We start from the raw sequence: 12,878 nt of genomic DNA, 5'->3' as shown, positions 1-12,878 counted from the left end.
ATGCGCAAAGCGCGCCGTAGGAGTACAGACGCGTGTGTTCCCGAAGCTTCCCCCTCCCACAGGACCGTGACCCGTTCAATTAGCAGGCAAGATTTGCTTCTAATGGCCCGCCAGGTTCTTCCCAAATAAAGAGTCGATGTTCACTAGCATGTTGAAAAGACGTGCTTGTCATTCTTAATAAACAACTAGATTAAGAATACATAAGAGAAACAGAGTGGTATCTTTATATGATACACAAGTGTATGTTACAAGAATTCCATCAGGCACAGGAGCCTCAGGTTTAAGGCCTCAATGTTAGGCCAAAAAAAAAAAAAAAAAAAAAAAAAGGCATGGTAAAGTTTTTACTTTAACATCTAAAATGTCACTTGTCATAAAGGAGGGTGTAATAGAAATTGTCTTTAATAAATCATAATTGAAGTTCCCCTCATTTTCCTTCCATTAAGATGCTAAGTTTATGTCTGAGCATGAAGAAAGTAAAGACCATGGCTCCCCTGTGGTCAACGACGTCTGCCAGTCAGAGTGGAAGCCAGCTGGGGAGATTCCCTGGAGGGTCCGTCACTAATTCCATCTTTCTGGAGTAAGGGAAGGGGCCACATTTCTCCTATCAGTCCGAGCCCTTTCCCCAGGCCCCAGACAAAAAAGAAAAAGCCAGCCAGCAACTTTCTAGGACATCTGGCTTTCAGGAAACCCAGAGCCCCCCACGGGCTGAGAAATCTGCTGCAGCAGATTTACGGTGACGCACAGAAGGCAAAGTTTCCTTTTACATTTTAAACAGAAGCAGTCTGAAAGGCTTCATAACTACACCAATTAAAAAAAAAAAAAGAAAGAAAGAAAAAATGGAGGCCTCTTCTTTAGTGTGAAAGTCTGTCCATTTTTTTTTCCTGGATCATCTCCCTTGCACCATGGCTTAGGGATCTCAGTGCATGGTGCTTGCGTTGGCCACTGCAATGGCCTCCTGAATTTCTCGTATCACCAGGATCCGAGTCAGCATCTGTCCCATCTGCTCTCTGCTGATAGGCTGGACCGAGTACCAGATTGGGCTATTGGGGGCCACCACTGGCTCAGGCGTCAGATAAAACGTGTCATTCCGGCCTTTCACACTCTGGGGGCTGAAAAATATTATCAGTAAAAGCTGGGTAAAACCACAACAGTCCCAACCCTCCCACCCTAGAATCATCCAGATGTTGTATGCAAAAGGTGAGAAGACAGGAGCTCTTGAAGGTATGATGGCATAGCTACTGAATTCCACGCAGTCAACTCACATTACGTCTAGGACCTCCTTTGGGGATACTGCCAATACCAGTAATAGGCTGCCTCCCTTCAGTAACTCCCTCACATGCCACACGCTGTGATTTCTCTAACCACCTGCCTCACTCAGTACGCCAGAGATCATCTACTTGAATCCAACATATCCCACTTGGAATCAATTTTACCACCTACAAGGTCCTTTCTACGTCTTTGCTTATGTTGTTTACTCAAATGATTGGCAATTCCTAAATTTTACATAAGGGACTCTGCCTTCCCAGCTTGGCTATGATGCTGGGACCCTTAGCTGGGCTCACCCTCCCCCCTCCTTAATGTTGTGCTGTACTTAGCCCATGCCACCCTCTTGCCCATCCACTCAAGATTTATCAAAAAGGGTCACTGTGTGCCAGGCCTGTACTAGGTGCTGGTGTTCAAGAAATAAGCACTAGGTGCTGGTATTCAAGAAATAAGCAGGATCCAAGACTCCCTACCTTATGGGGCTTATAGATAAGAGATGGTCAACAATTAAATATTTATATAAATACACATACAATGACAATCAGTGATAAGTTCTACAGAGGAAACAGCCCAAAAGAACAGATAGGGAATCTGGAAATGTTTCCCTGATAAAGCTGTTTCAAGAAGAGGGAGAGATAGGAGCCAACTGGCCAAATATGGGGGTGGGGAGGGATGGCCTGCTCAACGGGGAAAATTTCTATGCTGAGGCCTGGAGGCAGGGAGAACATGACACCCTTCAGTGGAGAGGAGCCAGTGCGGCTAGAAAGCCAAAAACTACAAGGATGTGAGAATTAGCAGTGGGGAATATACATATGCCCTTGTTGGCAAGATTTGGATCACTCTTTCTCTATACCATAAATTTAAACCACTGAAGGTTTTAATCTAAATAATATAAGATCTGTAACATAGAAAGATGATTTTGGCATTGCTGTAAAGATAACACGCCAAACTGCCAAAGGCAATAGAGTAAAAGCCAAGGAAAGGAAACCCCGAGACTGATGTTGCTAGTTGCTATCGTCAAGGCCAGGAAGATGGAAGGCTATGCCATGTGATGGAGGTTGCTCTTCTATACTTTCCTCCATCTACCTTTATTCCTCTCTCCAGGACAGGAGACCATATAAAGATCACAATGCTAGTCATTTCATATGCTTTGAGGAAATCAATCACGTTGCTTCTATATTTAGCTTTTTGGAGTATGTTTTTACTCTCAGTTTGGGATTAAAGAATGCCTTGTACACAAATACAGTGCACACACGCACACAGTCATCCAGCCACCATAAAGCTTCCTCACCATTTAAAGAGGTAGAAATCGTAGAGCTTGATGGGACATCTCAGTGGATTCTCTGGATTTTCCGTCTGTTCTGCATACATGTCATCTGTAACTATAAAACATACCCCCACCACCAGAGACATGGCATGAGACTGCCTTAGCTCAGGCCCAGATTAGGAACCTTAGGTTTCTAGCCATCCCAACTGGACTTACTGGGAGGGGAAAGGGTGTAAGGCATGAAGTGGAAAAAGCATAATTGTTTCTGGGGCATCTCTGTTTTTAAGAGTTTGAAGTTTCTAGGTAGGGAAAAGGAAATGGAAAATTCCTATCCAGCAAATCCCAATCTTCACACTCAACACTAACCCCCCCAAGCACAAGGGCAGGGCAGGACAAGTTACACCTGTTTCTGCAGCCCCTACCTTTCTGGCCAGTCTGATGTATCCCAAGAGCCTTCAGGTACCGAATACTCGTGCTTTTATCCTTAGGATTAGAGGGGTTCTTCTTTGTCTGTCGCAAAACCTTGGAGAAGGCCAGCTTCATGTGCTGGTCCACTGTCTTCAACAGGAAGTATCTGCACCACAAGTGAAAGCAAGGCAAAGGGAAGGGTGCCAGGAGGAGACTATGACTTACCCTCTACCATCGGTGCCTCAGAGGATCCGCTGCACACACTCCCAGGATCTGGTCAGGCCCATACCCAAAAACACTGTCTAGTGGAGGAACCACATCAAGACTGATGGCAGGGGTCTGGCAAGACTGCCTCACTGGTCACCACACAAATGTAGCCAAATGGGTCTGAAGGCTTTCAGTAGCCCAGAGGCTTTCAAATATGTGTCAAAGGAATTCCTAAATCTACCTAGATAGTTTCCACCCTCTTCACTGGGCAAATGCCAGCAGTGGCTAAGCATGGAGCTTCTAGAACACTTACTTGGTGTTAAAGAACATGAGGGTGGTCAGCAGGGTAGAAGGGGAGTGAGCCCCGAGCTGCTTGCACTCCCACAGCATCTCCTCAGTCACGTGGCTGGGCAGGACATAGCCTAGGAGGAATAGAGCACTGCTACAACAAGAGGATGGCAGGTGGGCCCTCAGAGGTGCAGGATGGGAGGTGGGAGGCACAAGGACCACAGAAGAGTACAAGTTTAACCAGAAAAATCTCCCTAGGGAATGGCAGAATCATCTGGAAGCTTGTTAAAACACATGGCTGAATCCCAGCCCAAATTTCTGGGATGGGACCTGATAATGTGCATTTCTAACAAATTCCTGAGAAACACTGCCCTATATGGTTGCTCTTACCTGATGTTAATTGTTCCTCTAATCCAAGGTTAAAGTGGGGCAAAAGAATAGTGAAACATCTAAAACTATAAATCAAACTCTGCATATATTCATACTTCTCTAAAAAGAGTACAAAGCTTTCATCATATTTTCAGGTGTCAAGGGCCCGAAGAACTGGTATGGGTACCCCTGTTTGCCCTTGCTAAACTTCTCACATTTTCCACCTCTAGAAAGCAAACTCATTCTTATTCCCTCTCTGGATAAAGGGGAGAATGATACTCAGAACTACTGTAGGATTCCCTGACAGGGCAGGTTTTACTTTAAGATGCTGGTTTGTAAGTGAACTGAGAGTTGGGCAGGGGCAAAGGCCAGTGTTTGATTAAAAACCCTGTGCAGCCAGGTCTACACCAAAGGATGAGAATACCTGAGTTGATCACCAAGCCCCTTTCATGTGTTCATTCAACAGTTAATATACAAGTGTTTGTGTACCAGGCACTGAGGCCATGGTGAAGGCATTCTCTTGGGGAGTTTCAGGATTCTCCAGGCAGGCAGTAAGGATGTCACTACCTAGAAGTGGGGAAAGAAATATTCTGCCTAACACATTCCTCTTCTCTGCTCCTGCCAAAGCTGACCCACTGACTCCATTAAGTGCACTCCCACCTCTTTAGGGCAGCTCTGCTTCTAATCTTCTATTCTGTGGCCTACTGGCAATGAGATAAACTTCCTTGCCATCGAACATATCTGAAGCAGGTAAGTGGCACAAAACACCCTTCATGGAGAAGGCCAGTGCTAGAAGTGGTCCCATACATATCTTGGCATGTGCTATTTTCTTGGGTTTACTTCACTTTGCCATTTATATGTGCTTCCCTAGCTTTAACCGCTTCTTAAAACAACCTAAAGTGAAGTTTAGGGCCTAAAAACCAGGACTCCTGGCATGGAAGAATGGAGATGCAGATAGGGACATCATATAAAAACTTTACAATTCTGAATATGAACTGCAAGCATCAACATGACCTATTTTGTATTTTCTTAGTTCTTCCCACTGAAAGGCTTAGTTAGAAACAGTGACCAGGAGCAATGAACACCCCCATGGATCCAGACTGTGCTACTTAAAATACCATTTACTACTAAAAGGAACCAGGCTCCATGGACAACTGACCAATCTCACATTGAGATAGAAAACAGAAAATGTCCAAGATCAGTCAGTCTGGAACACTTGGCAAATCAGAAACCAAGGAAGTAGGGCCATATCAAAAGAACTTAAAAGCCAATTTAAAGAGGTTCCAAATGGTCAAAGATGGAAAAATTTGTACATCAAAAAACGGTAACGGGGACGCCTGGGTGGCTCAGCGGTTAAGCGCCTGCCTTTGGCACAGGGCGAGATCCTGGAGTCCCATGATTGGGTCCCACATCGGGCTTCCTGCATGGAGCCTGCTTCTCCCTCTGCTTGTGTTGTATCTCTGCCTCTCTCTCTCCAAGTGTCTCTCATGAATAAATAAAATCTTTAAAAACAAAACAAAACAAAAAAAAGGTAACAGCAATGGACTGAACCAAATTAAACATATATAAATTCATTATTAGCTCATAATGATTCCTTAAAAAGAAAAGTGAATTGGTTATCACTGGACTAAACCGGTAAGCCAACTCATTACCATAAAAACTGCTAAACAAGGAGAAGAAATAAGCCCTTATCCTGCTCTTCCTATAAAATCCATTATCTAGGGATGCCTGGGTGGCTCAGCAGTTGAGGGCCTGCCTTCAGCCCAGGGCGTGATCCTGGAGTCCCGGGATCGAGTCCTGAATTGGGCTCCCTGCATGGAGTCTGCTTCTCTCTCTGCCTGTGTCTCTCATGAATAAATATATAATATCTTTAAAAAATAAAATCCAAAAAAAAAATAAAATAAAATAAAATAAAATAAAATCCATTATCTATACTGCTAGATGTTCAAAGAGTGAGCAAGGGAATATTTTACTTTGTAATTCAGCTAATAATAAAGAAGTAATAACATCAGAATACCATCGCCTGCAACTCCTAATGAATTAATGGATTCAGACATTATGGGTATCAGATAGAAGTATATAACCCATCTATGACATAACGTTGCCAAAAAGAAAACACAAAAATCAAAACTTAACCAACGAAGTTTTTATATGCAACTAGATTAGCTGTAAATACATAGAAAACGATGTTAAACTACAATATGGGGGTGTAATCAGACAATTTAAAAGGCTAGTTTCATAGGGTGTCTGGGTGGCTTGGTTGGTTGAGCATCTAACTCTTGGTTTTGGCTCAGGACATAATCTCAGGGTCCTGGGATCGAATCCATGTTGGGCCTGTTTAAGATTCCTTCTCTCCCTCAGTCCCTCCCTCCCTGCGTGCTCTCTCTTTCTCAATCAGTGGCTAGTTTCTTCCACAAATAAATTGCAAGAAATAGAATCAAGAAGAAAACTAAAGATTAAAGCTAAATATTAGAACATACCAATGTTCTAATGTTGCAATGTTCATAGCAATTTCAATGTGTAGACCTTATTTGTACCTTGACATTTATGAAACACTTAGAAATGTGAACAAAGGGTAGGTAGACTTTGATGACACTATGGAATTATCCTTTTTTCAAGTATAATAATGGCATCATAGTATGTCAAGCATAGTAAAATATTTATGAATAAAGTATCTAGGAGTTACTTCAAAATATGGGAAGGGAAAAACAGGTGTACTTGTAACACAAGTTTCCCATGGACAGTGGGTACATGGGAATGTCATTTAACTATTCTGCTTAACTTTTATATGTGCTTGAAATTCCCATAATACCAATTTTTAAAAGAAAACTCTGCAGAGCCACACCTGTCTTGAAAATTTGTAAGTCATGTAGTGATTCACTTACTTGCTTTCTGTTCTAAGGCCAGTCCCTCAGCAATGCCTCCCATCTAATGTCCTTAACACTTTCCATTTCCCAATGCTTTGGTTCTTTAAGACACTCAATCATATTGGTTATTTACACATTGTCTCCCCTTATTAGACTATAAACTCCATTTTGTTCATTACAATATTGTATTACCCACACCTAAAATACTGCCTGGCACAATGCAGGCACTCAAAAAGTATTTGTTTAACCACTAGTTTTTTCTTAAAGGTTAAGCATGTAACTGTGTGGGGATGGATGTTAACTAAACTAGACTATTACACAAGATATATCAAATCAGTATGCTCCATACGTAAAACTAATATGTTACATGTCAATTATATCTCAATTTTTAAAAAGTTTTTAATTCCAGGTAGACTTTTTTAATGGGGAAAAAAAAAAAGTTTAAGCAGCATACATTCTAATGGTAAAGCCAGGATTAAAACTGGTATTTCGGGCAGCCCCAGTGGCGCAGCGGTTTAGCGCTGCCTGCAGCCCACAGCATGATCCTGGAGACCAGGGATCAAGTCTCACATCAGGCTCCCTACATGGAGCCTGCTTCTCCCTCTGCCTATGTCTCTGCCTCTCTCCCTCTCTCTCTCTGTATCTCTCATGAGTAAATAAAATCTTAAAAAAAAAAAAAAAAAAAAAAAAAAAAACCTCAGATATTTGTGTGGATATAAGTTTTCAATTGATTTGGGTAAATACCAAGGAGCACAAATGCTGGATCATAAGTTAACAAAATGTTTTTTTTTTTTTTTATTCGTGAGAGACAGAGAGAGAGAGAGAGAGAGGCAGAGACACAGGCAGAGGGAGAAGCAGGCTCCATGCAGGGAGCCCGACGTGGGACTGGATCCCGGGTCTCCAGGATCACGCCCCGGGCCAAAGGTGGTGCTAAACCGCCGAGCCACCCAGGCTGCCCAAAATGTTTACTTTTTAAAGAAAACGTCAAACTGTCTTATAAAGGGATTGGACCATTTTGCATTCCTACCAGAAAGAATGAAAGTTCTTGTACTTCCTTATCCAGCATTTGGGGCTGCTAATCTTTGTGATTCCAGTCATTCTAATAGGTATATATAGTGGTATGTCATTTTAGTTTGCAATTTCCTGATGATACCTAATGATAAGCATCCTTTCATATACTTATCTGCCACTTGTAGATCTTCTTTGGTAAGGAAACTGTAAAGATCTTTTGGCCATTTTTTGGATCAGGTTTTTTTCTTTTTTTTTATTGCTATGTTAAGAGTTCTTTGTATATTCCGGATACCAATCCTTTATCAGATATGTGTTTTACAAAAGATTTTCTACCAGTTTGTGGCTTGTCTTTTCATTCTCTTAAGAGTGTCTTTCACAGAGCATAAGATTCTAATTTTAATGAAGCCCAACTTATCAATGATTTTCTTTCATGGATTGTGCTTTTGGTGTTATATTAAAAAAAGCTGCTGGGATCCCTGGGTGGCGCAGCGGTTTAGCGCCTGCCTTTGGCCCAGGGCGTGATCCTGGAGACCCGGGATCGAATCCCACATCGGGCTCCCGGTGCATGGAGCCTGCTTCTCCCTCTGCCTGTGTCTCTGCCTCTCTCTCTCTCTCTCACTGTGTGCCTATCATAAATAAAAAATAAAAAAAAATAAAAAAAAATAAAAAAAAAAAAAAAAAAAAAAAAAAAAAAAAAAAAAAGCTGCTACTGAACCCAAGGTCATCTAGTTTTTTTCCTATGTTATTTTCTGGGGTTTTATGATTTTGAGTTTTACAAAATTTAGGTCTATGACCTATTATTGTGAGTTGATTCTGTGAATGGTGTACGGTTTGCATCAAGATTCATTTTTTGGTATGTGGGATGTCCCGCAGTTCCAGCATTTGATTAAAAGGCTATTCTTTCTCCATTGAACTATCCTTACTCTTTTGTCAAGGGTAAGTTCATCATATTTGTGTGACTCTACTTCTGGGCTCTCTATTCTGTTCCAGTGATTGGTCTATTCTTTCACCAGAAACCTGTACACAATGTTTATAGTAGCTTTATTCATAATTGCCAAAACTTGGAAGCAACGAAGATGTCCTTCAATGCGTGAATGGATAAACAAATTGTGTAGTACATCCATACAATGGAATATTATTCAGCAATAAAAAGAAATGAGCTATCAAGGCACAAAAAAAGACACACAAGAACATTAAATGCATATTGCTAGGTGAAAGAAACCAATCTGAAATATTCTGAATTATTCCAACTATATGACATTCTGGAAAAGGCAAAACTATGCAAGCAGTGAAAAGATCAGTGATTGCCAAGGATTTGGTAGGGGGCGGGAGATAAATAGGTGGAACACAGAGGATTTTAGAGCCCTAAAAATTATGTATGATACTGTAATTGTAGATACATATCATTGTACATTTGTCCAAACCCACAGAATGTAGAACAGGAGGCGTGAACCCTAATGTAAATTATAGACTTTAGTTACTAATATTAATATTGGCTCATCAATTATAACAAATACACTACACTAATACAAAATATTAAATAGTAGAGGAAACTGTGTGAGGGAATAAATGAGAATTCTCTATGTTGCTCATTCTTTCTGTAAACCTAAAATTGCTCTAAAAAGATAAACGTTTATTAAAAACAAAACACAAACACCACATTCTACTGTAAATCTCCTGTTCTTTCCAACATATATGCTGCCCAGAAGGTTATATAGGTAAAGTAAAAATTATGTTCTATATATGTAGAATACACACACACACACGTTCAAACATATAGAAGAAAACTCCAATATATAACATGAGTAACCTACATATGAAACAGTTCATAATTCTTAATGTAATGATTCTAATTTTAATCAGGAAATTTTAATTAAAGCTAACCAAGAAAAAGAGTAACTACCCCAACTCTCCACATGCCCCCATCTCTTCCCACACCAGGACCAGCAGGGTTCTCTGTCTGGTGTGCAGTGCCCCTTCCATATCAGGCCAAGCAGCACAGAAGTTGATGCTGGTACCTAGGATTTATAGCCTCTTCACCCACACGCTGTATCATAGCCAGCCCCACAAGCAGCTGACCTTTTTTAAACCCAGGTGGGAAAGACATCCAAGGACTAGGAAGACTCTTACCAAGTGGAGTGACTCGGGGCTGAACATCTTTCAGAACTTCATGTAGCCACTCCGTGAATCGAACATAATAAAGATCGGAGAAAATGTCATCAACCCTTCCATTTTCAAAAAGATACTAAGAGAAAAACAATAAAAGTTGTTGGTAATCTCCTGAGTAAAACTCTCAGGGGAAATAAACATAATGTTACTGGTATTATCACCTCTCCATACCAATTTCTGCCTCCTTAACACAACAGGTAAAAAATGTCCAGCATATGACACTTCCACAGTACACTTCAGATGATGTGAAATGACTCTCATGACACTCTGGAGAATTGGGTCAATGGGACAGATTTTGTGAGTGCTGTTTTACCCAGGCAAGGCATTGTAACAAAAAACATAATGCAGGCTCTGGGTCCAGCTTCTTATTAGCTATGGTGTAAGTTAAGTAACTCATATGAATAGTTTTATTTTTGGGGCTCAGTTTGTTTGTAAGTGGAAATGAATGTGCCTACCTTCCAGGACTAGGGAGATCCTGGAATGAAAACAGCAATAAAGCAATTCACTCAGTGCCCTGGGTGACTGGAAAGAAAGAGGAATAAAACCGGAAGGCAAGACTTTTCTTAGGCCCAGGTAATACGGTGAGTCCCAACCAGCAAGTACTCTTCCATACTGTGAGCTTCTCCATAAGAGCATTTATACACTAAAAAATCCATCCCTGCTATCTTAAACTGCCAGTCCTAATCAAGCTTTCCTGTTATGCTTCATCATAGATGTCCTGAGAGTCTAATTATAGTTGTATGTTCTAGCTGGACTCAACTAATTATGTTAATGAAGGGAATAATGAGAAAAGAGCTGAATGTTAGCACCAGACTTTTTTTTTGGTTAAATTACTTTTATGTAAACCATGTTTACTTTAACGGAAAAAAGGCATTATATAAATGCTTTGTGATGTTTTTTTTTAAAAGGCTCTAAAAGGGACACCTGGGTGCCTCAGCGGTTGACTGCCTTTCTTTGAACCAGGACATAATCCTGGAGACCCGGGATTGAGTCCAACATTGGGCTCCCTGCATGGAGCCTGCTTCTCTCTCTGCCTATATCTCTCTCTCTCCGTCTCTCATGAATAAATAAATAAAATCTTTAAAAAAAAATAAAAAATAAAAGGCTCTTAAGATATTATAACAGGGCAGCCCGGTGGCTCAGCAGTTTAGCGCCACCTTCAGCCTAGGATGTGATCCCGGGGACCCAGAATCAAGTCCCAGGTCAGGCTCCCTGTGTGGAGCCTGCTTCTCCTTCTGCCTCTGTCTCTGTCTCTCTCTCTCTGTCTCTCTGTCTCTGTCTCTCATGAATAAATAAATAAAATCTTTAAAAAAAAATTTAACAAAAGTTTAACATAATCTAGGTGATTGGGATTATGGTGGATGTCATAATTTTATTATGATGTCATAATTTTATTTTTTAAAGTGAATATGTTAGGTCTTTTACAATTTTTTATTTCACTCATATATGGAATTTAAGAAACAAAACAGGGTCAAAGAGAAGGGAGGGAAAAATAAAAAAAGATGAAATCACAGAGGGCGACAAACCATAAGAGACTCTTAACTCTAGGAATCAAACTGAGTTGCTGGAGGGGAAGTGGTTGGGGGGAATGGAATAACTGGGTGAGAGGCATTAAGGAGGGTACAGGATATAATGAGCAATGGGTGTTACTGCAACTGATGAAACACTGAACTCTACCTCTGAAACTAACACATTACACATTAATAGAATTTGGGTAAAACTTTAAAAAGATAAAAACTCATTATATAATTGAAAGAGAACTTCCTTATCATTTGCTTATCATTTCACTAATCTGGGAAACCAGCAAATACCCAGTGGGAACACTGCTCAAACATATTTCTGTGAGGTTGTTTCGTACCTTTTGAATACACAGGAAAATATAGTAGAGCACATCTGGATCATAAGGTTCACCTTCTCCATTTCGAGCTTCCCGTGTCATTAGACAGAGCCCATAATTCAACTCAGCCACAGCAGAAGAGATGAGATCTTCCTGGAATCGCAACAGTTGGCGCCCTGCAACACAAGCCAAATGTGACCCAAAAGTGAATAGGGGTCCTGGAAATAGTAATCTCTTTGCTGGTTGCTCATATCCCTAGAAGGAGGGCTCAGAGAAGATACTGATCATCATGGAGCTAGGACAGAAATGGGCACCTGTATCTAAGATCAGAACTGGCCTATTAAGACAATAATCCTATATGCCCTATTTACACTAAGAGTTTCCTTCTCACAATCCTCCCCACTTTACATACCTTCAAAATTATTATTAGGACCAAGACATGAAAGCAAAAACCCCACAAAATCCACTCTCTGGAAGGTAAGATATGAATATAATGCTAAGGCTTTGAAGACACTCACTGGTTCCTATATCCTTCCACAATTCACTCTGCCCAGATGTGCAAGGTCCACTTCAGAAAAATATGTATAGGGCAGCCCGGGTGGCTTAGCGGTTTAGCACCGCCTTCAGCCCAGGGCGTGATCCTGGAGGCCCCGGGCTCAAGTCCCACGTCAGACTCCCTGCATGGACCCTGCTTCTCTCTCTGCCTGTGTCTCTGCCTTTCTCTCTCTCTAATAAATAAATAAAATCTTAAGAAAAAAAATGTATATAAAAATGCCAGGTCTTGGGCAAACACAAATCCTGCTCATTTGCAGCAGGTCAGGCCTGCATTTGGCATACTATTTCAGATGGTGATTCCTAACCCTTGGAGCCAAGGGACACCACTTTCCTGCCATCTGTACTCCTGTTGCTTCAGTACCACTATATTTTAGAAAGAGTCCACCCACCCCACCCATAAACACTCACTCCCAATGGGTGCCAGTCTGTTCTGAGCATCCTTCTCTAGCTCAGCGTTCTTGGTCTGGGCCCAGTTTTTCCATACTTCAAGCCCTTCTTCAGGCTTCAGAGAATTTGGAAGCAGAAGTTCTGGGGAAGGCTGTGGCTGTGACTGTGGCTCAACTTCAGCAACCTGGACAGTCTGAGCCTATGAGAGAGAAACCATCAAAATTTGTCAATATTGTTTTTCATCAGGCCC

The 12,878-nt window shown here is 41.2% G+C and overlaps 1 protein-coding gene across 5 annotated transcripts in view; it reads right to left on the bottom strand.

The window, feature by feature from the left end:
• Positions 1–151: 151 nt before the first annotated feature.
• Positions 152–12,878, bottom strand: part of QRICH1 (glutamine rich 1) — a 50,029-nt gene continuing 37,302 nt past the window's right edge. For all 5 annotated transcript variants that reach the window (XM_035703203.2, XM_025455788.3, XM_035703205.2 and 2 more), the window contains 7 exons: positions 12,650–12,827; positions 11,708–11,862; positions 9,811–9,925; positions 3,459–3,567; positions 2,953–3,104; positions 2,555–2,645; positions 152–1,109 (listed from right to left, as the gene is read on the bottom strand). In XM_035703203.2, the coding sequence (XP_035559096.1) occupies positions 917–1,109; positions 2,555–2,645; positions 2,953–3,104; positions 3,459–3,567; positions 9,811–9,925; positions 11,708–11,862; positions 12,650–12,827 (993 nt within the window). In that variant the 3' untranslated portion in view covers positions 152–916. The remainder of the gene's footprint in view (positions 1,110–2,554; positions 2,646–2,952; positions 3,105–3,458; positions 3,568–9,810; positions 9,926–11,707; positions 11,863–12,649; positions 12,828–12,878) is intronic.

Source organism: Canis lupus, chromosome 20, assembly GCF_003254725.2.
Source record: "Canis lupus dingo isolate Sandy chromosome 20, ASM325472v2, whole genome shotgun sequence".
NCBI lineage: Eukaryota > Metazoa > Chordata > Mammalia > Carnivora > Canidae > Canis > Canis lupus.
The sequence above is the reverse complement of the archived record's forward strand: the minus strand, read 5'-3'. Positions and strand labels throughout refer to the sequence as shown.